This window comes from Myotis yumanensis, unplaced genomic scaffold (assembly GCF_028538775.1).
Source record: "Myotis yumanensis isolate MYYU_CA2020_CCGP unplaced genomic scaffold, mMyoYum1.0.hap1 SCAF_3, whole genome shotgun sequence".
NCBI lineage: Eukaryota > Metazoa > Chordata > Mammalia > Chiroptera > Vespertilionidae > Myotis > Myotis yumanensis.
In genome coordinates, this window is record NW_027223754.1 from 112,462,890 (window position 1) to 112,490,460 (window position 27,571).

Below are 27,571 nucleotides of genomic sequence, written 5' to 3' on the forward strand. Positions count from 1 at the left end.
GTGCCTAGGTTTCAGCCTCAAGCCCCAGTGAGGGCATGTGGGAGGGAGGCAGCTGATCAGTGTCTCAGTGTCCCATTGATGCACTGATGTTTCTCTTCCTCTCTCTATAAAAGTCAATAAAAATCTTAGAAAACAACTCCCAACCTTTGATTTTAACTGTTACTTGAAACCTATAAATCCTATACAAGCATCACTTAATTGCTTGAATCTAAACTTCTACACTACTCTTTTCCCAAATATGATGTCAGAACTAGATCATTTAAAAATCTGATGACTTGTTTTCTGAAAATAAAATAAAATCTATATCCAATTATTTTTCCATTTAAACAGATAATCAAAACTAACTGGCTACCCAGAAGCAAGCATTACTACAGGGACATTTCTACCAAATACCTTGACATACATTTTTATATTGTCTCTTCAAGATACAAAATATTCCTTACTATGGTTAACAAATTGATGTTCACTTCCAGCTACCATTTACACAGCTTACAAAGCACCACCAGAAGACCCAGCCCTGCATCTAGAAACAGAAGTGTAATGTGGAGAGAATTAGCAGAAAGCCATGCTCATAGTTACCCTCCTCCTCCCGTGATGTAGCTGTAGCCGCCAGTGCCCAGACCGTAGCCATAGCGCTCTCCCAGGAACACTGGTTCACCGGAATCGTAGCAGCTAAGCAAGTGCTGGAGCCTGGAGATGCTAGGATTCCAAAGGGAACATAAGCAATGACTATTTAATTCAGTAAATATTTTATTTTATTATATTTTATTTATTGATTAAGGTATTAAATATGTGTCCATATCTCCCCATTGCCCCCTCACCCCACTCCCATACATGCCCTCACCCCCATGCTGTCTCTGTCCATTGGTTATGCTTATATGCATGCATACAAGTCTTTTGGTTGATCTCTCCCCCTTCCCCTCACCCTCCCCTACCTTTCCTCTGAGGTTTGAGCATCTGATCAATGCTTCTCTGTCTCTGGATCCATTTTTGTTCATCAGTTTATGTTGTTCATTATGACCCTCAAATGAGTGAGATCATGTGATATTTATCTTTCTCTGACTGACTTATTTCACTTAGCATAATGCTCTCCAGCTCCATCCATGCTGTTGCAAATGGTAGGAGTTCCTTCCTTTTTACAGCAGCAAAGTATTCCATTGTGTAGATGTACCACAGTTTTCTAATCCATTCATCTACTGATGGGCACTTAGGCTGTTTCCAAGTCTTGGCTATTGTAAATTGTGCTGCTATGTAAATATTTTTATGGTTCTTACACCCACTGGTTACATTATAGAATATAATACTGAAATTATTCAGACATGAAATTCAAGTGATTTACAGAAGAAATTAATTTTTTAATAAGAAAAAAAAGAATTGAACACTGAACGTTATTGGAAACAGGAAAATGAGAAACGCAAGCCTTACCCCCCAGTTTTAATAAGCCCCTGGCAGCACAGGTTGGGTGGCTGATTTATGAAGAAGGTGATATAGCAAGTGTACTGTATAACTCACTTCTACCCATCCTGTTTCCCAGGGAGTGTGAACTAATCATCACATCTCCTCAGATGTACTTGCTGTATTTTTTAAATTCATTTTAGAGAGAGAGGTAAGGGGGAGGGGGGAGAGGAAGAAGAGAGAGAGAGAGAGAGAGAGAGAGAGAGAGAGAGAGAAACACCAACAATTTGTTGTTCTACTTATTCATGTATTTATTGGTTGATTCTCATATGTGCCCTGACTGGGGATTGAATCACTCTAACCAACTGAGCTACCTGGCCAGGCAGGGTTTTTTCATTCTTGATGGCCAAAAAAGAAACTTTTGAGGAATAAATGAGATCCATATTAGGGTATCTGGCAGGTGAGGAAGGTAACTTGGGTGACCAGGGTTTCCAGGAAACACTCCAATTATGATGCACAGCTTGGGTTTCCGTTGAGTAAGGTGCCCTAGTCTGTGGTTTTTTCATGTCTAGTTGTTTATATCTCTGGCTCTGATACTTATTCATCATGTGTCAACAATGACAGCTTACAGAGCGCAAAAAGATTCAAGGGCTGGTCAGAAAAATGCCTGCAACTATAGTTATTGTAAGGATGAAAAAAGATTTCACAAGAAAATAAAATCTAGAAATAACTTTTTAAGGTGACACAAAGGTTGATGTTAAGAAAAACCAGTTTTTCCATGTGGTGAGAACTTATACCACTTACAAATGCCTTATGAAGTCCTTCCACTCTTTCTTCTAAACTAGAGCTTCCACACCACCCAATCCAGGTTCCCTCATGACATTAGTCAGTGTTCCTTGGTGAATAACTTTGGATTACATTTTCTTTTTTTTAATCCAATAATATATTTTTTATTTTTAAAATTTATTTTTATTGCTGACATTATGACAGATGTCCCCCATTTTCCCCCTCTTTGCACAACTCCTCCCAGCCCCTACCCCCACCTGCCCTGGACTTCACCACACTGTTGTCTGTGACCATGGGCTATGCATATATCTTCTTTGGCTAATCTCTTCACCTTTTTTATCCAATCCCTCCCACCCCTTCCCCTCTGACATACCTGTCTGTTCCAATGTTCCGTGCCTTTTCATCAGTTTATTTTGCTCCTTAGATTCCATATATAAGTGAAATCATGTATTTGTCTTTCTCTGACTGGCTTATTTCACTTAGCATAATAATCTCCAAGTCCATCTATGCTGTCTCAAAGGTCAGAGTTCCTTCTTATTCACAGCCATGTAGTATTCCAGTGTATAAATACACCACAGCTTTCTTATCCACTCAACTAGTGATGGGCACTTGAGCTGTTAACAGATCTTAGCTATTGTAAAATAGCACTGCAGTGACCATAGGGGTGCATATATTCTTTCTGATTGGCATTTCAGGATTCTTAGGATATATTCCCAAAAGTGGGATCAATGGGTCAAAAAGGCAATTTTTTAAAGGAAACTCCACACTGTTTTCCACAGTGGCTGCATGGAACCACATTGCCTCCAACAGGGCACTGCAGTTCCCTTTTCTCCATATCCTCCGCCAGTACTTGTTTGTTGACTTGTTGACCATAGCCATTCTGACAGGTGTGCAGAGGTACTTCATTACAGTTTTAGTTTGCATCGCTCTGATGACTAGGACACTTAGCATTTATTCATGTCCATTGGCCATCTGTAAGTCCTCCTTGAAAAGACGTATAGGCAAAAATGTTGCTCCAAAGGATGTCTCAGATTTTACTGCCTATATTTTCTTCTAGGATTTTAAGGATTTAATGACTTACATTTAACTCTTTTATCCATTTTGAGTTTATTCTTGTATATGGTATAAGTTTATGGCCTAGTTTTTTTTAAATTTACCTATACAATTTTCCCAACACCACTTATTGAAGGGACTGTATTTACTCCATTGTACACTCTTGCCTACCTTTGTCAGATATTAATGACCATAAAGCCATGAGTTTTCTGGGCTCTCTGTTCTGTTCCATTAATCTATATGCCTGTTCTTGGCCATACCAGGCTGTTTTGATTAAAATGGTCTTGTAGTATACTTTGATATCTGGTATTGCGTTATGTCCAACTTTGTTCTCCTTTCTCAAGATTACTGAGGCCATTTTGGGTCCTTTTTGGTTCGAAATAAATTTTTGGAATATTTATTCTAAATCTGTGAAATATGACAATGGCATTTTCTTTTCTTTCTTTCATTCTTCGTTTATTTCTTATAATTCTTTATTATTGAAAGTATTACATATGCCTCCTTTTTCCCCTCATTGACCCCATCCCCTGCCTCCACCCCCCGCCAGGACCTCATTGCCCCATTCAATGGTATTTTAATAGGAATTGCATTGAATCTATAAATTGCTTTGGGTAATACTGATATCTTAATGATGTTAATTCTTCCAATCCATGAACACAGTATATACTTGTACTTGTTTGTGTCTTCCTCTATTTCTTTCTTCAATATCCTATAGTTTTCTGAGTACAGGCCTTTTACTTCCTTAGTTAAGTTTATTCCTAGGTAACTTATATTTTTGGTGGAACAGTAAATGGGATTGTTTTCTTAGTTTATTATCCTGATAGTTTATTATTGGTGTATAAAAATGCCATTGATTTCTGAACATTAACATTGCATCCTGCTACTTTGTTGAATTCTTACATTGGATCTAGTAGTTTTTTGGTGGATTCTTTAGGATTTTCTAAGTACAATATCACATCGTCTGCATGTAATGACAGTTTTATTTCCTCATTTCCAATTTGGTTGCCTCTAATTTTTTCTTGATTTTGACTGATTGCTGTGGCTAGGACTTTGGATATTATGCTAAATAAGAGTGGTGAAAGTAGACATCCCCACCTTGCTCCTGATCTTAAGGGAAACAGTTTTTGCGCATTGAGTATGATGTTGGCTGTAGGTTTTTCATATATGGTCTTATTAGATTGAGGTATGATTCCTCTATTCCAGCAGTTCTCAACCTGTGGGTCGTGACCCCTTTGGTAGTGGAACGACCCTTTCACAGGGGTCGCCTAAGACTATCCTGCATATCAGATATTTACATTACGATTCATAACAGTAGCAACATTACAGTTATGAAGTAGCAACGAAAATAATTTTATGGTTGGGTCACAACATGAGGAACTGTATTTAAAGAGCCAGAAGGTTGAGAACCACAACTCTATTCCAACTTTGGTGAGAGTTTTTATCCTAAATGGGTGTTAGATTTTATCAAAGGTTTTTTCTACATCTATTGATATGGTAATGAGATGTTTATACTTCTTTTTTTTTGAAATTAGCTATTTTATTTTTTTACATATTGTTTCTCTCTTTATTGATTAAGGTATTTCATATGTGTCCTCATACCACCATTGCCCCCCACCCTACAACATGCCCTCACCGCCCCCTGGTGTCTGTGTCCATTGAATAGGCTTATATGCATGCATACAAGTACTTTGGTTGATCTCTCCCCCTTACCCCCATCCTCCCCTACCTTCCCTCTGAGGTTTGACGGTCTGATAGATGCTTCTCTGTCTCTGGATCTGTTTTTGTTCATCAGTTTATGTTGTTCATTATATTCCACAAATGAGTGAGATCATGTGATATCTATCTTTCTCTGACTGGCTTATTTCGCTTAGCATAATGTTCTCCAGCTCCATCCATGCTGTTGCAAATGGTAGGAATTTCTTTCTTTTTACAGCAGCATAGTATTCCACTGTGTAGATGTACCACAGTCTTCTAATCCACTCATCTGCTGATGGGCACTTAGGCTGTTTCCAAATCATAGCTATGGTAAATTGTGCTGTTGTGAATATGGGGGTGCATATGTCCTTTTTGATTGGTATTTCTAGTTTCCTGGGATATATTCCTAGAAGTGGGATCACTGGGTCAAATGGGAGTTCCATTTTTAGTTTTTTGAGGAAACTCCATACTGTTCTCCATAATGGCTACACCAGTCTGCATTCCCACCAGCAGTGCACGAGGGTTCCTTTTTCTCCGCATCCTCGCCAGCACTTGTCATTTGTTGATTTGTTGATGATAGCCATTCTGACAAGTGTCAGATGGTACCATATTGATGATTTCATTTGCATCTCTCAGAATATTAGTGACTTTGAGCATGTTTTCGTATGTATCTTAGCTTTCCTTATGTCCTCTTTTGAAAAGTATTTAGGTCTGTTGACCATTTTTTGATTGGGCTGTTTATCTTCCTTTTGTTAAGTTGTATGAGTTCCCTGTAAATGATGGAGATTAAACCCTTATCAGTGATAACATTGGCAAATATGTTCTTCCAAGCAGTGGGCTTTCTTGTTTTGTTGATGGTTTCTTTTGCTGTGCAGAAGCTTTTTATTTTGCTGTAGTCCCATTTTTTTTAATTTTCTCTTTAGTTTCCATTGCCCTCAGAGCTGTATTGGTGAAGATATTGATATGATATATGTCTAAGATTTTGCTGCCAATGATTCCTCTAGTGTTTTTATGGTTTTCCGTCTTACATTTAAGTCCTTTATCCATTTTGAGTTTATTTTTGTATATGGTGTAATTTGGTGGTCTAGTTTCATTTTTTTTTTTTTTTTAGCATGTATCTGTCCAATTTTCCAAACACCATTTATTGAAGAGACTATCTTGACTCCATTGTATGTCCTTGCATCCTTTGCCAAATATTAATTGAGCATAGTGGTTTGGGTCGATTTCTGGGTTCTCTAGTCTATTCCATTGATCTATATGTCTGTTCTTGTGCCAGTACCAGGCAGTTTGGAGAACAGTGGCTTTGTAATACAGCTTGATATCTGGTATTGAGATCCCTCCTACTTTGTTCTTCTTTCTCAGGATTACTGCAGCTATTCAGGGTCTTTTTTTTTGTTGTTTATTCCAGATAAATTTTTGGAGCATTTGTTCTAGGTCTGTGAAATATGCTATTGGTATTTTAATGGGGAGTGCATTGAATCTATAGATTGCTTTGGGTAGCATGGACATTTTAATGATGTTGATTCTACCAATCCATGAACACGGTATGTTCTTCCATCTGTTTATGTCTTCCTCTATCTCTTTTTTCAGTGTCCTGTAGTTTTTCGCATATAGGTCTTTTACCTCCTGAGTTAAGTTTATTCCTAGGTATCTGAAATTTTTTGGTGCGATGTTAAATGGGATTGTTTTTTAAATCTCTTTCTGTAAGTTCACTATTGGTGTATAGAAATGCCATAGATTTCTTGTCGTTAATTTTGTATCCTGCTACATTGCTGAATTCATTTATTAAGTCTAATAATTTTTTGATGGAGTCTTTAGGGTTTTCTATTTACAGTATCATGTCATCTGCAAATAATGACAGTTTTACCTCTTCTTTTCCAATATGGATACCTTTTATTTCTTATTCTTGTCTAATTGCTATGGCTAGCACTTCCAGTATTATGTCAAACAGGAGTGGTGAAAGTGGGCATCTCTGTCTCATTCCTGTTCTTAGGTGAAATGGTGTTAGTTTTTGCCCATTGAGTATGGTTGGCTGTAGGTTTGTCATATAAGGCTTTTATTATGTTGAGGTATGATCCCTCTATTCCCATTTTGCTGAGGGTTTTTTATCAAGAAAGGGTGTTGGATTTTGTCAAATGCTCTTTCTGCATCAATTGATATGACTATATGATTTTTATCTCTCAATTTGTTTATGTGATGTACCACATTTATTGATTTGTGGATACTTTACCATCCTTGCGTCCCCGGGATAAATCCTACTTGGTCATCGTGTATGACCTTTCTGATGTAATGCTGGATCTGATTTGCTAGAATTTTGTTAAGGATTTTCTAATCTATGTTCATGAAGGATATTGGCCTGTAATTCTATTTCACTGTGTTGTCTTTATCTGGTTTTGGTATTAAGATAATGCTGGCTTCATAGAATGAGTTTGGAAGTGTTCCTTCCTCTTGAATTTTTTGAATAGTCTGAGGAGGATAGGTTTTAGTTCTTCTTTGAATGTTTGGTAAAACTCCCCTGTGAAGCTTTTCATGTTTTTTGAAGTAGGCCTGTAGAGCTATGAACTTCCCTCTCAGGACTACTTGCAAATCCCATAGATTTTCGATTGTTGTGTTTTCATTATCATTTGTTTCCAGGATGTTTTAAATTTCTTCTTTGATCTCTTTGGTAACCCAATCATTGTCTAATAGCATGCTATTCAGCTTTCAAGTGTTTGAATTTTTTTGGTTGTTTTTATTGTAGTTTATTTCTAATATTATGCCATTGAGGTCTGAGAAGATGCTTAATTAACTTAATTGACATCTTCAGAAAATTTCATCCCAAACCAAGGAATATATGTTCTTCTCAAGTGCACATGGGACATTTTCAATTATAGACGACATTCTGGGTCACAGGCAAAGTCTCTCCAAATTCAAGAAGATTGAAATCATACCAATTGGACCCCCACCCTGATCCGGGACACCCTTCAAGGCAAACCAGCTGGCCCCCATCCGTGCACCAGGCCTCTATCCTATATAGTAACAGGGTAATATGCAAACTGACCCTAACAGCAGAAAGACTGGGAATGACTGGTCACTATGACACACACTGACCACCAGGGGGCAGATGCTCAATGCAGGAGCCACAAGCCAGGCTGATGGCTGCCAGTACAGTGGTGGTGGTGGGAGCCTCTCCTGCCTCCTCAGCAGCGCTAAGGATGTCTGACTGCAGCTTAGTCCTGCTCCCCGCTGGCAAGTGGACATCCCCCAAGGGCTGCCAGGCTGCCAGAGGGATGTCTGATTGCCAGCTTAGGCCCAATCCCCCCGGGGAGCAGGCCTAAGCCAGCAGGTGGTCATCCCCAAGTGGTCCCAGACTGCGAGAGGGCACAGGCCGGGCTGAGGGACCTCCTGCACCGGGCCTCTAGTGTGTGTGTGTGTGTGTGTGTATACACACACAACCATATTTAGTTGCTCCCATATTTGGTGAATATATGTTTAACAGGGTTATATCCTCTTGTTGGATCTATCCCTTTAGTATTATGCAGTGACCATCTTTGTATTTTTTATGGCTTTTGTTTTAAAGTCTATTTTGTCCAATATAAGTATCATTACCCCAGCGTTTTTCTCCTGTTTCCAGTTGCAGAGAATATTTTTTTCTATCCCTTCATTTTCAGCCTGTGTGAATGTTTTGATCTTAGATGAGTCTCTTATAAACAGTATGTTTTCTTATTCATTCTGCTACCATATTTTTTTTCTTGGAACATTTATTCCATTTACATTTAAGGTTATTATTGATAGGTAGTCATTTATTGCCATTTTTCTTTATACCTGTTTCTTTCTCTCTCTATTTCTTCTTCTTAAAGCAGTCTTTTAACACTTCTTGCAATGCAGGTTGGTGGTAATAAACTTTAACTTTTTATTTTGTCTGAGAAGCTGTTTATTACAAGTTCAATTTTAAATGGTAGCCTTGCTGGATAAAGTAATCTTGGTTGCAGGTCCTTGCTTTTCATTACTTTGAAAACTTCATGCCTATCCCTTCTGGTCTGAAGTGTTTCTGTTGAGAAATCAGCTGACAGCCTTATGGGAACTCCCTTTTAGGTAACTTTCACTCTTTTGCTGCCTTTAAAGATTCTGTCTTTGTCTTTAATCTGGGCCATTTTAATTATTATATGTCTTGGTATGGGTCTCTTTGGGTTAATCTAGATTGGGACTCTGTGATTCCTGTACTTGTGTGACTTTCCTTCATCAGATTATGGGAGTTTTCTGTCATTATTTCTTCAAACAGGTTTTCTATTCCTTGGTCACTTTCTTCTCCTTCTGTGTATATTGTTACATTTCATGTTGTCCAAAAGTTCCCTAATATATCCTCATTCTTTTAAATTATTTTTCTTTATGCTGCTCTGATTCGGTGTTGTTGTTTTTTGTGGGGGTTTTTCTAGCTTGTCTTTCAAATAGCTGCTTTGATCATCTGCTTAATCCAGCCTGTGTATTCCTTGAAGTATATTCTTTATCTCAGATATGGTATTCTTCATTTCTGACTAGTTATTTTTCATGGTCTCTATGTCCTTTTTCAAGCTATTGAATATCTTTAAAACCACTAATTTGAACTCTGTTTCTGATAAAGAGCTTGCCTCTATTTTTCTGGAGATTCCTCCTGTTCTTTCATTTGGGGCCTGTTTGTTTGTTGTTGTTTTTGTCTCCCCAGGTTGGCTGTTTCTTTTTGTTTGTTTCTCTGTATTAGATAGAACTGCTATGATTCCGTCTTGGTGGGGTGGCCTTATGTAATATGTGACCTGTGGAACACAGTGGCTCAGTCTCCTTGATCTCCTGTGCTGGGTGCTCTAGGAAAGCCCCTTTTGTGGGTTATGTGGGCACTCCTGTTATAATTGGGTCTTGATTGCTATTGGCTCATTTGTGGGTGGCACTGACTCTCAGGCTGGCTGTGAGTATCAACCCCTACCATGGCATACAAGCTTCTGACAAAACAAAACATAAAACAAAAAAACACACAACAGCACAACAATTAAAATAATAAGAAAAAATAAAAAATTAAACATAATATGGAAAAAAGAAAAAGAGAAAAGGAAAAGAAAAAAGAAGAATATGAAAATTTTAAAAATAGTAAAGAATAAGAAAAGAGAAATGGGAGGAAAAGAATATGAAAATTAAACAGCAAATAAATAGAGTAAGGAAAGGAAAAAGAAAAAATATTTTTTAAAAAAAATGAAAGTAGGAGTTCTTACTTTCATTTTTTTAAAAAAATATTTTTTCTTTTTCCTTTCCTTACTACCATTTGCAACATCATGGATGGAACTGGAGAGCATTATGCTAAGTGAAACAAGCCAGTCAATGAAGGAAAAATACCACATGATCTCACTCATTCATGGATAATAAAGACCATTACAAACTTTTGAACAATAATAGATACAGAGGCAGAGCTGCCTCAAACTGATTGTCAAACTGCAGTGGGAAGGCCAGAGAGAGTTGGGGGGCAGGAGGGAGGGGAGTAAGAGATCAACCGAAGGACTTGTATGCATGCATATAAGCATAACTAATGGACATAAGACACTGGGGGGTAAGGGAGGGTAGGGGTTTGTCAAGGGCGGGGGGGAAAAAAGGACACTTATGTAATACCCTTTGTAATACTTTAAGCCAAAAAAATAAAAATAAAAAAAAAATAAAATAAAATAAAAAAAAAAAAAATGAAAGTAATAAGAAAAACAAATATGTGTAAAAGAGGAAAGATCCCAGCTGGTATGACTCAGTAGTTGAACATCAACCTATGAATCAGGATGTCACAGTTCAATTCCCGACTAGGACACATGCCCGGGTAGCGGGCTCAATCCCTAGGGTTGGGGGAGGGGGGAGGGGGAAGGGTGTACAGGAGGCAGCCAATCAATGATTCTCTCTCATCTTTGATGTTTCTATCTCTCTCTCTCTCTCTTCCCCTCTGAAATCAGTAAAAATATATTTTTTTAAAAGAGAAAAAAGAAAGAAAAGAATAAAAAAGTGGAGTTCCCCTCAGCAGAGTTTAGTGCCTGCTGAAGTCTCCCTTTTGATTTGCTGTTTTTGACACTTGTTGGATCCTGCTCCAATACTGTCTAAAGCTGGTCACTTGGTGTATTGGTTCTGGGCCTCTTTGGAGAAACTCTGGTGTATGCCAATGTCAGATGCTGTCCATGTCTGGCCCTGGGCAATTTGTTTGAGGCTACATGTAATGCACAGCTTGTAATACTGACCTTGGCTAAACATGAGAAGGGCCAAGCTGCACTCTAGAACTCAATTTTACCAGCACTTGGCACAAGGGCTGGTTAGTAAACATCTCAAGTCACCCTGGGATCTGCCTCCACCTTCCAGCTGACTGTTAAGCTTAGTCACTGAAAGGGCTTAGTCTCAAAAAGGCAGAATCACAAGGGGGCGGTTTGGGATCTCCTGTGAGGGGGAAGTGCTATTTAGACTTTAGGAAAGATGATGGGTGTAATCCCCCATCCAGATCCACAGGTCTGAGTCTGTCTCAGATTTTTCCCTGACCTTGGCAGGGTGGAGCCCCTAGTCTTGTAGCCAGGTGGCTGGGGCTTCTGGAGCCCAGAGGTTGAGTCTTCCAGAGGCCAGGAGGGTGTCCCTATAGGGTCTCCCATGAAGGGGAAGCGCCAGTCTGATTTGTGGGAAAGTGGGGAAAATGGCCCAGCCCCAATTCCAGTCACTGACACCCACAGAGTCTGCCCAGGCTTTCCCTTCCTGCCTATGCCACTGACTCCTCAGCAGGACTTAAAGATGCAGGGTGGAGTAAATGGGATTCTTGAGATAATCCCAGGCTGCTGCTACTTGGAGGGTGTTGCACTGCCCAGGAAAGATGGCTGCTGCGGTATCAGAGGATGAACCAGTACAGGGATTTCAGCAATTGCTCCCCCATATCTCTCTCCCAAGCCACAAACCACAGACTCTCCTTAGGCAACTCCAGTCTGTACCACCTCCTCTGGAGCCCAGGGTGAGTGGCTGCAAACAAAACTGCAAAATGGCTCTCCAGAGGAAGCGTTTGTCTCCTTTGGGCTCTGCCTCTCCTTCTGGATTACATTTTCTTAATTGGCTAAATAAATGTCAATGTTTCTTATGCCTGTGATTCATCTCATCTCCAAAAGGTAGATGTGATAGCGTTTCTCTAAATTATCTATTACTTAGTCTGTTCTCACAGGACAGTACCAACATTTAAAACACTAGAGTTCTAGTATTTTGTTTTTTCTCTCTTTTGGCAGAAAGGTGGGATCCTAAGAAAACAAAATAGAGATGCAGAAGAAGAGGTCATCTTTTCAATCCATACTCATGCTGCTTACAAAAATTCCCTAGCTCATAGACCTAAGGCTGAGAGTGAAGAAAATAAATTTAATGTATGAAAAAAAATCTCTCACAAGTACAGTGCTGAAAGAATCTACAAGTCTTCTGATCAGGTTTATATTTGTATGAAGGTCAAGGCCTCTGATAATTTTGGCAATTTCTGAATGGCCAAAAAAATGTGATCTTTGGAAACAATCTTGTTTTTGGCACACAAGTCAAATATTCTAGGCAGCTAATCTGGAATCAGTCTTGAGGAAGTCGTTTAATAAACAGCTCTGCACGGGTAGGCCAGTAAGTGTGTGGATACCTATAAAATACCACTAAGTTATGGAATTAAAGGTCCCTAAGGAAATCACAGCCTTTGGTTGATAACAGGCCCTGTAAAACTCAAAGCCTTCTCCAGAAGCCTTCTCCACATGCATGTCTCCTTCTTGACCAGAAAATAAATTAATGTATTTCTCTTCCTCCTGCATATTGCAAAATTATCATTTCAAACCCTCAACCTTCAATTCCTGAGGTTAAAATAACACATACAGCATCTCCTCTGGATTTCTTTTCCTAATGACACTAACTATTTCCATATTCAAAATATCATTCATTTTAAAGCTGGAGAATCATAAACTGAGTCTGAAAACTATCACATCTTTCATATAAACTGTCAATGTGGCAAACGCCAACCAACCTCCAATTCCATCCAAGTGGACTGACCCTAAATATTGCAATTATTCAGCCTCATGGCTTCAGAAAAGTTAGAGTTCATGGTGATCAAAGATGATGTCAGAGTCTCAAAAGAAAAAGATGACAAGGTTCAACTCAAAAACACATTTAAGACATCATTGAGTAATTAGATATTATTGCTGGTAAATATTGAGAAAAAAAAAGAAACACAAAATGAAGATCTGGCAAAACTTCCAGGTGGAGTAACTGCCCTGAAGATCGGTGGCATGAGTGCTGCAGTTACAGATGCAGTAAATGCTGCACGAGACACTGTCAACAAGGACACAGTGTGGCGGTGGCCATGCGCAGCTTTGATGCTGACAGCTGTGCTTGGGGTTCACTGAGCCTGGATCAGTGGGTTTAGCAATTTGGAAAGCATTTCTTTAAATATCTGTCATGTGCCCCTTCTCTTCGGAGGACTTCAATCACATATATACAAGGACACCTGGAACTGTCCCACAGCTCAGGGATGCTCTATTCACTTGTTTAAAATTATTTTTTATTTTTGTGTTTCATTTGGGTAGTTACTGTACAGTGTCCCCAAGATTAGTGAACCTTTCTTCTGTAATGTCTAATTTGCTGTTAATACTATCCAGGGGTTTTCACCTTACACAATGTAGTTTTCATCTCCAGAAGTTCGACTTCAGTCTTATGTATACTTTCCAAGTCTCTTTATTGAACATAAACTATTTATGAGTGACAGCTTTAAAACCACTAATTCTAGTGTATCGTTTCTGGGACAGTTTTAATCAACTTAGTTTTCTCTTCATTATGGATGAATTTTCCTGCTGCATTGTGTGCCTGATAACTTTTGATTGGATGCCAAGCATTGTGAATCTTTTTGGGAGCTGGATATTTTGGCACTTCTATAAATCCTCTAGTTCTGTTCTCGCCTATGAGCTCATTACTTGGAAACAGTTTGGTCTTTTAGGATCTTGCTTTTAAGATGTGTCAGGCAGGACTGGAGTAGTGCTTAGTCCTAAGTTAGTATTTCCCAATATTAGAGGAAGACCCTCAAAGTGCTCTACCCAATAACTCATGGAACAAGGGTATTTCAAGCTAGCTTGTGTGAACAGGCATATACTCAGGCCTGAGTGTCAGGCATCATTCCTTCTAATCATTTTGGTAGATTCTTTCCCCAGCCTCCAATAATTCCTCACATACAGTGCTGATCAGTATTTAAGGGGTGCCTCGAGAGATATCCTGTGTTCTCTTTTAATGCAGCTCTGTCCTCTCCAGTGCTCTGTCCTACAAACTCTAGTGGCCTTGGTCTCCCAGACTTTCAGGTTTAATCCTCATTTTGCCTTGGCCAGTGTGGCTCATTTGGTTGATAATTGTCCTGTGCCCCTCAAGGTTACAGTTCAATTCCCAGTCAGAGCACATACCCAGGTTGTGGGTTTGATTCCAGTCATGGAGCATGAGGGAGGTAACCGACCCATGCTTCTCTCCCACATCAATGTTTCTCTCTCTCTCCCTCTCCCCTTCCCTCTCTCTAAAAATCAATAAAACATATTTTAAAAATTCTCATTTCATATATTTTAGTCCCTTTGGGAGGTTGTTTCAGCTGTGATAGTAAATTCAGTCCCTGTTAACCCATCTTGGCCAGATGTAGAAGTACCCACCATAGTTTCTAAATATGAATATATATAGAATTGGAAGCCATCCTGGGATGAGAATGACTCCTTACCTTATTAATGTATCATCATCCACAATGACTAACCATGCTATTTTGCCATGGCTGTGATTCAAAAATCTTTCCAAAATGGCAAATGTCTTTCCACAATGACCTAGGAAAGGCAAGAGGAAAACTTACAATGCACTATTTTCTTTAAAAGATATATAATTCATTTAAAAACATTTTTTTGTTTTAGAGTTTTTAAAAGAAAAGGCTTAAATGTTTCATGTACCTTAATAATTTAAAATTTTAAAAATTAGCTTCACACCGAAACCGGTTTGGCTCAGTGGATAGAGCGTCGGCCTGCGGACTGAAAGGTCCCAGGTTCGATTCCGGTCAAGGGCATGTACCTGGGTTGCGGGCACATCCCCAGTGGGAGATGTGCAGGAGGCAGCTGGTCGATGTTTCTCTCTCATCGATGTTTCTAACTCTCTATCTCTCTCCCTTCCTCTCTGTAAAAAATCAATAAAATATATTTAAAAAAAATTAGCTTCACTAATTTTCACAGGCATAGTGAACCAGGAGAAATTTTAGAAATCGTGAAATCTAAGCCATTCATTTCACACATTAAGAAATGAAGAATGGAGAAATGAGATGAGGCAGAGATAAGACTAGTACCTTCACGCTAACAAATAAGAAAAAAATTACAAAACCTGGCATCTGTCCATCGATATACTTATTCTGAAGCAACTGGTAGAACCTTAAGTATCACAACCATAGGGAAACAGTGGTGCAAAAGCGGACTTCTAAATCTTCATTCATTTTGTAAGTACTTGATGCTAAGTTTTAATATGCTGGATACTGTGGCAGGTTCTAGGCTAGGCACAAACATAGTCATAGGCTCTGGGGCCATGAGATAAATGTCAATGTGTTATTGGAAAATGATGAGGCCATGAAAGGAATAAAATGCTTGGGAAGAGAACCCAAGTTGATAAATAGAAAGATGCCTCTCATTTCAACAAAATATTCGGTGACATGCCAGAGAAGAAGCTAATATTAATTAATATTAAACCACTCAATTTGACCATTATTTTTGTTATTCATGATCTCTTTCTGTACTTTTAACCATTATGGTATGTATTTTTGAAAGCCACCTCAAATTCCTTTAAGAATACAGTAGAATATAAATATAAACAATAATATTGGATTAAAAATAAAATAAGAATGAATAAAGAATGAATAATTGATTATTAAAGCCAACCTAAATAGAAGTTTAAAAAGCAAGATTTAAAAAAAAAATTCATCTCAAGTAATTTTTCCAAAACAGACAATAACAAATTCAGTAAAACATTTAACCTTGTCAGTCAGAAGAACTGATAACTACAGGAACAGCATATCTGATTCTACATAGTACTTTTAATAGTACTTATTAATCAAGGCATTATGAGTGACATTACCATAAAACAATAAAAATAAATGACTCTATAGAACTAGAAAATCAATTCACTACTTTATTTTTTTATTCATAAACTATAGGCCCAGTGGGGTCCCTCGGCCTGGCCTGCAGGGATCAGGCCAAAACCAGCTCTCCGACATCCCCCAAGGAGACCCAGATTGTGAGAAGGCATAGGCCAGGCCGGGGGACCCCACCAGTACACAACCGGGGCCAGGGAGAGACCGTGGGAGGGCTCCAGGGCGTGTCCAGCCCGTCTCGCCCAGTCCCAATCGCCCAGTCCCGATCGACCAGACCCCAGCAGCAAGCTAACCTATAGGTCGGAGCATCTGCTCCCTGGTGGTCAGTGTAGTTATAGCAACGGGTCGACCGTCGAACAAATGGTCAGACACTTAGCATATTAGGCTTTTATTATATAGGACGGGTTTGAGGAACCAGAAAATTAAACTTGAAATGTGGCAGGAACACTGGATAAAAATTAAGATGAACAAAGAGCATCTGAAGGTATCTACTTAAAGATAAAGACAGTACAAAGAAAGAGAATTACAGGCCAATATCTCTAATAAATTTAGATGCTAAAATCTTCAACCATTAGCAAATCGGATCCAGCAACACATTAAAAAAAATCATATAACATGATCAAGTGGGATTTATTCCAGGGATGCAAGGCTCGTACAATATTCACAAATCAATAAATGTGATACATCACATAAACAGATTACATGACAAAAATCACATTATCATATCATTGATGAAGAAAAAGCACATGAAAAAACCCAACACCCTTTCTGATAAAAACTATCAGCAAAGTGGGAATAGAGGGATCATACCTCAACATAATAAAAGCCATATATGACAAACCTACAGCCAATATCATACTCAATGGGCAAAAACTAAAACTATTTTCTCTAATAACAGAAAAAATACAGGATGCCCACATTCACCACTCTTATTCAACATAGTACTGTAAGTGCGAGCCACAGCAACCAGACAAGAAGAAAAAATAAAAGGCATCTAAATCGGAAAGGAGGAAGTAAAAATCTCATTATTCACAGATGACATGATATTGTACACAAAAAACACTAAAGACTCCACCAAAAAACTACTAGATTTAATAAATGAATTTGGCAATGTAATAGGATACAAAATTAACACCCAAACATCTATGGCATTTTTATTTTATTTATTTTTTTAATTTAATTTTTCAGGTACCAAAGGTGCAACCCAGGTGCTCTACAGTGGCGGTGATTAATTCATAACCATGGCTGGCCTCCCACTCATGTCTAGGCTCCCAGGCTGCTCCCTTACGCGCCCTGCCCGCCTTCCTTGCTCCCAGGCTCCTCATTTCTATGGCATTTTTATACACCAATAATGACCTCTCAGAAAGAGTAACTAAACAAACAATCTCATTTACCAATACAAAAAAAAAAAAAGTTAAGACACTGAGTAATAAACTTAACCAAGGAGGTAAAAGACCTGTGTTTGGAAAACTATAGGACATAGAAAAAAGAGATAGAGGAGAGAAAGCTATAAACAAGTGGAAGTATATACCATGTTGATGGACTGGTAAAATCAACATCATTAAAATATCCATACCCAAAGCAATCTATCCATTCAATGCAATCCCTATTAAATTACCAATGGAATATTTCATAGATCTAGAACAAATACTCCAAAAATGTATTTGGAACCAAGGAAGACCCTGAATAGCCACAGAATCTTGAGAATGAAGAACAAAGTTGGAGGAATCCCAATACCAGATACCAAGTTTTATACTACAATGCCACTGTACTCAAAATAGCCTCATATTGGCACAAGAACAGGCATATAGATCAATGGAACAGAACAGAGAACCCAGAAGTTAACCCAAGCAATTACGCTCAATTAATATTTGACAAAGGAGGCAAGAGCATACAATGGAGTCAAGGCAGTCTCTTCAATAAATGATGCTGAGAAAACTGGACAGGTACATGCAAAAAAATGCAATGAGACCACCAACTTACATCACATACAAGAATAAATTCAAACTGGATAAAAGACTTAAATGTAAATCATGAAATAATAAAAATCTTAAAAGAAACTATAGGCAACAAAATCTCAGACATCTCTCATAGCAATATGTTTACTGATACATCTCCTAGGACAATGGAAACTAAAGGGAAAGTAAACAAATGGGACTACATCTCTTTTGCACAGCAAAGAAACCAAAATAACAAGAGAACCTCACTGCATGGGAGAAAATATTTGCCAATGATACATCTGATACATGTTAATCTCCAAAATATACGGGAAACTCATACAACTTAACAAAAGGAAGACAAACAATCCAATTAAAAAATGGGCAAAGGACCTAAATAGATACTTCTCCAAAGTGGACATACAGAAGGCTAAGACACATATGAAAAAATGCTCCAAGTCACTAATCATCTGACAGATGCAAATCAAAATAATAATGAGGTGCCACCTCATATCTGTCAGAACAGCTATCATCAACAACTCAACAAAGTGCTGGCAAGAATGTGGACAAAAGGGAACCCTAGTACACTGCTGGTGGGAATGCAGACTGATGCAGCCTCTGTGGAAAACAGTATGGAGTTTCCTCAAAAAATTAAAAATAGAACTCCCATTTGACCCAGTGATCCCACTTTTAGGACTACTAGTATATCCTAAGAAATCAGAAACACCAATCAGAAAGAATATATGCACCCCTATGTTCATAGCAGCGCAATTTACAATAGCTGAGAGTTGGAAACAGCCCAAGTGCCCATCAGCATATGAATGGTTATAAAAGCTGTGGTACATTTACACAATGGAATACTACACAGCTGTAAAAAAGAACTCTACCATTTGCAACAGGATGGATGGCCCTGGAGAGCATTATGCTAAGCAAAATAAGCCAGTCAGAGAAAGATAATTATCATTTGATCTCACTCATTTGTGGAATCTAATGAACAAAATAGATCCAGAAACATAGAAGCATGGAACAGACTGTAGAACCTCAGAGGGAAAGCAGGGGAGGGTGGATGGGCAGAAAGAGCACAACCAAAGAACTTGTATGCATATATACTTAACCACTGGACACAGGCAATAGGGCCTGGGGTAGCGGAATCGGGGAGGGAGTGGGCTAGAAGAGGTCAATGGGTGGCGGGGGGAGTGGACATATGTAATACCTCCAACAATAAAGATTTTTTAAAAAGAGGGGAAATATGGTCTAACAAAAATGCCCAAGAGATCAAGTTTGTATTTGTAAAATATTCTTTTTTAATCTGAAGGTTTGGTATATTTGTCTCTACTTTTTTCATACATGATATATTCTATAAATCAAAGATAAATACACCATTTACCTTACATATGTTTTTAATTAGAAAGCCTGCCATCTGAAGAGAAAATCTAGTGTACTTCCAACAGTTTGCTAAATAGACAACCAGTGTGGAATGTGGTTAAGTGCTACTCAAATATATACACAAAACAAGCTCAGATCATAAGCTTCCTGAGGGCAGAAACTACCAGATTCATTCCTACTCCCCCTGGCATTGAACATAGGCTGGTATACAGCAGTTGGATAATATCCTGACTGGTTAAATTGTTAAAATTAAATGAGGAGAAGCTTTGGTGGAAAGATGATAAATTCACTTTGAACATCCCATTGGGCCACAGTGAATTCTGAAGGTATGAAAAGTGTATTGTCAAACTGAACATAATTGTCATGTGCTCAGTAATATCAATATGGCTTATTAAAAACTTACAACCTGTCTCAGTACGTATAATGCAGTGCTTAATCTGAAAAAGAAAATCAGCCTATATCTATGAGTAAAGATGTTGAGAAGAGAGGAAGAAAAAAAACTTACATAAGGCAAAAATTATAGCATCTATAAGATATTTCATTTTATTATTAGTTGAATTTATTCTATTTGCAGAATGGACGTGCTGATTAAGAGGAGCGGTACGAATGAAGGACTCACCTCTGTCTGTATTAGGAATTCCCAGATCCACTGTAGGAATGGAACTTTCTGCATAGTCACTGTAGTATTCAATGAGACTGGCCTGACCCGCCCACGTCTGCTTTACAATGGGGACTGAAAAAATGAGAGAAGTGATAGTCACTGACAGTTACGTAGAAAAGTTTGGAATCTCAAAGGGGCAGCACAATCCCCTATAAAGAAAGAGAACTGTTACTTGTTCGTTTTCAGGGGTTCCAAGCCTTAGAGCTCGCTTTTCTACCCTGAGAAATGCCATATGCACATGAATAAAACCCTCTTCCTGGGCCATTTTCAATATACTCTAGAGCCAAGCACTTTTTACTCCTGGTGATAAACACACTTGCTTCCATATAATAATAAATTTTCTGATTATACTTACTGTGTTTAATCAATATATAACCAGCAATCTGATTATACTGTTGCATTTAAATTAATTGTAACTAATTTTTCTCTTTGCCCAATTGAGTTCATTTAAAATTTGCAAGTGGATTTTTATAAAGCTTTTTAGGGAGGTGGAAAATATAATTACTTCCAAAGATGAGAATAGTCGATATAGTTCTGAGATGCTATTTTGTCTCTTAAAATGGGGGAGGGTATCTTTTCAAACTACACTGTCCCACCCAAAGATTCCAACAGGACCACCCAACTCTATAAAGGGTGGTCCCACCTCTACCACTGGGAATCACTACATATAATGACTGATGTTATTATTGTACTTTTGAAATATGTGAAATAAGATCTTGAGAACCATTGCAGATTTTAAAAATCCATCATTAACAGATAAATTGTTTTAATAAAATAAACACAAACAACAAAAAACTTTCCTGGTTTCTGCATTTTAGGGTGAGAGGCTAAAAGGCAGCTCTGTATCCACGGCTGACGTAGAATTCTGCCTGATCACTATTTGATATTAATTCACTTGACCAACTATCCTAGTAATTATTTGCTTCTGTGTGTTTTTTTAAGTTACTCTCTGCATCTCTAAATATTAAGGAGAAAAAGGTGTTTCTGTTGTATTTTTAATAGAAAAAGCCATACTACCTAGATTTTATACCCTATTAATTTAAGAACCTCAACTCTGATAAAGTCTTCAGGTCAATATTTTAAGACTTTATGAGATCTTTTCCTTTATCCCAGACCAAATAAAAGTAAATTATATGCAAAAACTGCCAATGCAATGCCAAATTTAAGTGTTTAGCTATGTAAATCAACAAATTCAGCCACACTCTGATAGCCTTTGTACATAAAATGCAAAAGTGCACCATTTTGTAGTCCATTATTCACCAACTTTAAGAAAGAAAAAAACCTATAAATTCTGGATATTTTCTATAATAATCTCCAAAATACCTATTCTAACCCACCAAATATATTTTATACATTAAATAGAAATTTCTGCAATCATAAAATAAGGCAGATACAAAGACTTCTCCAAGTCAAAACAAAGATGCAGTAAATGACATGGCTGCTATGGGAAAAATAATCCACACTGTTCTACTTCCAAATTCTAGCACAATAAAAATCTTCATCATGACATTGTACTGGCAGTCTGCTTTGCACATAATGAGCAGAGGACTTACCCGAGAAAGGACTCCCTGCAGCCTGCAGCCACTAAATATTCCCACTCTTGGTTGAAATGTTCCCCAGCATAAGGCTGGAAAGGTCAAGAATTTTCCTCGGTCCCCAGCACTGGGTTTTATAAGCCATAAAAATTCTACTTCCATTTTTCTCAGCCCTTAGCTGTCAGTGCCTATTGGCTCTAATAAGCCTTATTAAACAGCATAGGTATTTCTTCTCAATTAGCAGATTCAAATGAAATAAAAATCTAGTGTGAGTTAGCTCTTTACCTCTATTTTTTGTTTTCAGTTGAAACAGAAATTTCACTAAAGGTCAGAATTACTATATGACTGGTTCCCCAACAACTAGTACAGTGACTGGGATGTATTAGGCACTTAATAAATAGTCAAATGAGGATTAAATTTTGTAGAAATTCCAACAAGAAGCCTACAGCTATTTTTGGAACTAGTGTAAAGGAAAGTTTTATTCATAACAATGATTCTTTGGTACAAGATGGGTATCCCCATTACCAATCATTTAAAAATAAACTAACCATTTTAATATAATGAAGTGTTATGACTCGATAATACCAAAAGCCTTCAACAGTTTGTGTTATCTGTCACTATAACTCACGTGGATTTGTCCTATGTGCCGACTGCAAAGAATTTCAAGCTAAGGCTAAGTTTTGTATACTGGTAACAGCAGGTTAAGGCTTTATTTTCAATTAACCAGTGTTGGTTCTAAACTATTTAACACTTTAAAAATATTGGTCTATTTTATTAGTGTTATTTGAATTCTAAATTGAATTCATTATATTACTTATATTTTATATAGTATTCAAGCAGTGCTTTCCTAAAGATATTAAACATTGAAAAATATTTCAAAATAGTTACATGATCTAATATCTCATTTTCACATTAGCTGATAGATACTTGATATTATATGGTAGAGAACCAAACTTTCTACCATATAATAAAACAACAGTGAATGCCCCTTTCCAGGTTTGCTGCAAGATAAGTTAAAATTGGAGCAAAGTAAAAATTGGACTACAACAAAACCTAACTGCACAAAAGGCATAAATCTTCCACGTGCCCTTCCAGTCTTGAGAGGGGAGGAGCAGTGTCTCGCTATGAGGCAAGGAGCACACATTTTCACCCCGAGTTAATTTACCTGCAAAACTCTAATTCCAAATAAAATGAACTTGACACTTGAACACAATACAAAAACCACCACACAATCAACTGTGATTCTTGATTTTATGAAATCTGCTGTTTTTGACAAACAGACCTATTGTTGCCTCAGTATGCAAGTCGATGACCACAAAATTAGAGATACCTGCCTAAACTGTGTTCTAATTCCTGTTTGTAGAGATGGGGTGGATGGAAGACTGTAAAGCATCCCTCATGGGTGATCTGAAACATTTTAGGGCATCCTGGGATATCTTCATCTGTTCCAAAGCCAGGGGAGAACAGAATGAGCCAACACTTGACTCCCTTCCTCTCTGTAAGAATTAATCTAATCACTCCACTTAACCTAGGGTGTAGCCTTGCCCCTTGCTGCATTTTAATCCAAGCCTCACATTTTAAATTAGCAGATTGTAGGGCAGCAGCTGTCAGCCTCTCTATGGTAATCAGAGAACACAGCTACCGCAAACTCCTTTTAATAAGTTTGTTCAGACCCTCCTCTTCTAGACAAGATCACTGCAGTAAAGATATCAAATGGGAATCTTTTAACCTAAAAAGGATAAAGTGTTTATTTTTAGCAGCTCAGGAAGTCGTGAAAAGGAACTAAAGGCTGAGCAAATAGCAATTTAACCTCTGTAATTAGAGGGAGATGGCAGGGGAGCATCTCACAATCAACCATCTGATGAACATGAACCGTGGCTGCCCTGAGATACCTGCGACATGCATACAGGCAAAATGATGCAAAGAACATTGTTCACATTTTCTGACAGCTCACATCACGTAGTGAAGAACACTAACCCAAGAGGAAGTGATCGTGCTGAATATTAAATTCCAGAGATCTCCTTGCTTAAATATAATCGGACATGCTATGCCCAATTTCCTTGCTTTATATAATTCTTATAGTTTCTTAAAACCCTACTAAATGCTTGCATCTCAGAGAGTGTTGCTGTTTCAATGGTATCAACATGTATTTCTTACTTAAGCTAAAAGACAAAATATGCTTTTGCTGCCCGTGTTCTAAGATTTTTTTTTTTTCATTTAAATCAGAATCCAAACATAAGTAGCTACATAATTGTTAGTTTCACTGATAGGGGAAAAAATACAGGAGGTGAAATAACTTTTTTTTAAATTTTGGAACTTGGCTTTATAGGAATAAAGCAATGAGTTCAATGTATATTTTCCCTTGTCTTGATTGGAGTCTTGGACAGAGTGTCCATCCTTCACCCTTTTCCTTGGGGGTTGGCCAACATTATAAGGAGCCAGGAGTAGAGGATGCCATTAGTATCCACTTACGCTCAGTCCCTGGGGGCAGCATACCCACAAGTGACAACCTGCCACCAGATAACTCACTAATGCTACTGCCCACTCTCAATTTGTCAGGCAAACACAGTCTTATTTTCCTTCATTGCCATTTGGCCTTTGTCACTTCAAATGTTTCTACCATAGGAAGGAAAAAAATATATACCCCAATCATGTATCCTGCTCAACTACATCAACTACAGCTGTAATATGCTTGGACAGGTTAGCAATCTAAAGTCCCTGCTTGATTTATATTTGAGATCATCTGTGAATTTCAGTTCCTGCCTATCTCCAGTGTTGCTGAAAATAAAGGCTACTTCCACAGCATCTGTCCAAGTCAAACTTGACCTTGAGCATAGCAGAGCATCAACACAAATATTAAATAGGATTTATCAAGTGTTCGGTTTGGAATACATCCAAGGAGATCACGTACAGCTGTGCCATGGCAGAAAGAATCTGGGGTTTGGAGCCAGAAAACCTGAGCTCCAGCTGTCCTATCAATAGACCACAGGAACTTGGGCCAGGTGTATCTATTTATACTCAGCTTTCTCTACAATATCAAGTGAATAACATTAGTTATCACATCACAAAGAATATTCAACATGAAATTAGATGACAGAATGTATGTGGAAAAACACACCAGAAAATGTAAAAAAGATAGCAGTCAGCAGCAGTTACTGTGGCACTGTCATTGTAACTAACATGACTACTAGATAATTATTTGTCACAACTGGTAGCTAGACTAGACTTAAAAAAAAGGAAGGCAGAGCCCAGGGATGTGTCAGGCTTCACTTACATCCAGCCAGTGGACATCAAAATCCCTAAAATCCTGCTGCCTTAGACTATCTTTCCAAACAAACAAGTCCAAGTTTAAGGAGGGCTTGCCACAGAAACCCACCTGTGAAAGCCTTTTAGGTTTCACTGACCTCCAGATCCAAATTAACAGCAACAATAAATGCACCTGGCTTGGGGGAAGGGGGTTTGTTTGAATGCTCCTGACATACTTTTAAGATTCCTTAATTTTTAAAGATTTTGAAAAAATCTTTAAAATCTGTCATCTAATTTCATGTTTGAAAAACAAAAGCATCAGACGGATATCTTAAAAGATTATTTCAACCTTATGCAAATAAGAGTAATAAAACAGATTATTCAAAACTACAAATTTAAAAGTAGCGACTTTTTCATTTCTGTAGCACATTAAAAATATAATAGGAATGGTCCCTAATTTTACTGTCACTTGAAAAATGTGTTTCAAAAGAGAAAATACCACTACCACCGCCACCACCATCATCACCACCATTATCACTTCCACCACCGTTCTTAACATTTTAATGTCAAAGCACTCACTACTCTACATGCAGCGTCAAGATCCAAGTAAAATAAGTTAATTCAAACACTTCTGTTTGATGTTTAAGAAAAAAAACCCAGCCTAGTTCATTTCCTTTATACTTTTTTGTGAAAGATATTTTTCAAGAATCATCCCACAAAGCCATTCTAGATTATGGTAAAAGCAAAAGGATATTAAATCTAGGTTAAATTTGTGATAAATGAAAAATTTACCTGCTACATTGAATTTAATAGTATTTTATGACTCCTTATATAATGAATGTTATATTTATTTAGGCTGATTTAATATGACTTGGAACTTAAGATGACTATTTTAGGTAAACATAAAGGTTTATAGTTAACCTATTTTAAGATATTGTTGATTAAAACCACATTTTAATTGATGTCAATGTCTTAGAATTCTGTAAGGATGGAAAATTTGAATAAAAACATCCACCTGCATGCCAGGATTTCCTTATGAATGGACCACTGCTTATTAGGCACTTTTCCCCCTTTCTCTTATATATTTACTCATGAAAAAAATCATGTCTTAAAAGTTCCAATATGTGCATCTGAGATAAATGTAAAAAGAAGAAACAGTCTTTAAGAAACATTCCTTCTTGGTCACACTGAAATCCCATCTAATATTCTCAAACTGAAAGTTCAGAGACTATGCATCGATATAACAGGACATTGTTTTGCAAAATGCATTCTTATTCACATAGTGTTCCAAGACTGCAACAGCTGAGCATGTCCATTTCCCATTTAAAACACTGCTTTAAATAGTAGTTAGAAGAGTTAGGAGCACTCAGGTTCCAATATAAAATTGTCCTTTCTAATTGCTCTGGGCGATTGAAATGATATGACGAGGAATATTGGTTAATTAATGCATTCATTTCAACGATATATGTGTCATTATGCCTTTCTTAAGTTGATATCTGGTTTTTACTTTTTTTAAGATGGCAATTCGGAATCTAAAAATTCAATAAAAATGAATAACCCATAAGGAATAGACTTAACTGATTAAAGATAAATATCACAATGCCAGTGTCAGCAAGATTGAATCACCCCCTCTCCTCCCCCCACCCCCCACATTCCAGGGAGAGAAATTCCTGGGTCAGAGAAATCTTCTGGACACAGTTTGGGTTCTATTCTAAAGGAGGGAAACCTCATTGTGAGTCTTGCTGTGTGCCTTGTGCTGTGAGACAAGTGTAAAAAAGTGGTCATGTCAGTAGTTAAATAACCAAACTACTGAGTGTTGGGAAGTCTGATTTGGGAATGCCAACTATTTACAGGAACTGTCTCAAGTCATGGTATTGCCCTGTACTGGGGACTTACTGTAGTTGGGGATCTTGGCATCTGAAGGACATTGCCATTATCTATGAAATAAAAAAGGATTTAATCACACACACACACACACACACACACACACACACACACAAAACATAAAAATGAATAACCCAAAACATACTTCTATCATCATGAAATTTCTTGCATGTTTTTACTGCAACAAAAATATCCTCCTTCTTCACTGGATTTCCCTAAAAAACAAGAAAAAATAGATGCATATATGAGTGCATGTTATCTTAACTTCCTACCCACTTCATATCTCACATGCTCTAGAGCTCAAATGCATTAGTGTCAGGGACATCTTCCTGTTTCCAGGAAGAAGTTTTAGGGGGGAAAGGAACTGTAGCTCAACTGAAAACAAAGCCTTTGATGTCAGCCAGACCAGGACTGGAATCCTAGCTCTGCTACTCATACAACGTGTCATCTGGACAAGTCCATTCCGCTCTCTGAATTTGTCTGCCGTTTAAAAAGTGGGAGAAGTAACCACCAGTAAAACTGCTTTTATTAAAGTACACCATAGGTGCCCAATAAATGTCAGCTACATTCCCTTTTCTTTTTCTGGTTGGTAAAGATTTTGACAAAAGGAGAGAACTAAGGGGATGTCAGTATAAAATAAGAGATGACTCCCTTTGGTGGGCCTGAACTTACTGTGATGTTTGAAGTATTTTTATGGTCCTTTTATTGTCTATCCAAGTCTAGGTTACACTGCTGTTCTGTCCTATGCCAAAGGTAGAATTACTTCAAACATCTGATGGCGGGGAGGGATGGAGCCCTGAGCTGGCTCCAGTCCAGCTGATCACTCAGATGAAAGGGGACACATAGAGAGATCTGTGAACAACTCACTCCCAAGGCCACG

At 37.9% G+C, this 27,571-nt stretch overlaps 1 protein-coding gene across 2 annotated transcripts in view; it reads right to left on the reverse strand.

The window, feature by feature from the left end:
* B3GLCT (beta 3-glucosyltransferase) overlaps positions 1–27,571 on the reverse strand; it is a 128,300-nt gene that overhangs the window by 21,165 nt on the left and 79,564 nt on the right. For both annotated transcript variants that reach the window (XM_070409380.1, XM_070409381.1), the window contains exons 10-13: positions 26,837–26,906; positions 19,985–20,098; positions 14,642–14,741; positions 580–699 (exon numbers count right to left, since the gene is read on the reverse strand). In XM_070409380.1, the coding sequence (XP_070265481.1) occupies positions 580–699; positions 14,642–14,741; positions 19,985–20,098; positions 26,837–26,906 (404 nt within the window). The remainder of the gene's footprint in view (positions 1–579; positions 700–14,641; positions 14,742–19,984; positions 20,099–26,836; positions 26,907–27,571) is intronic.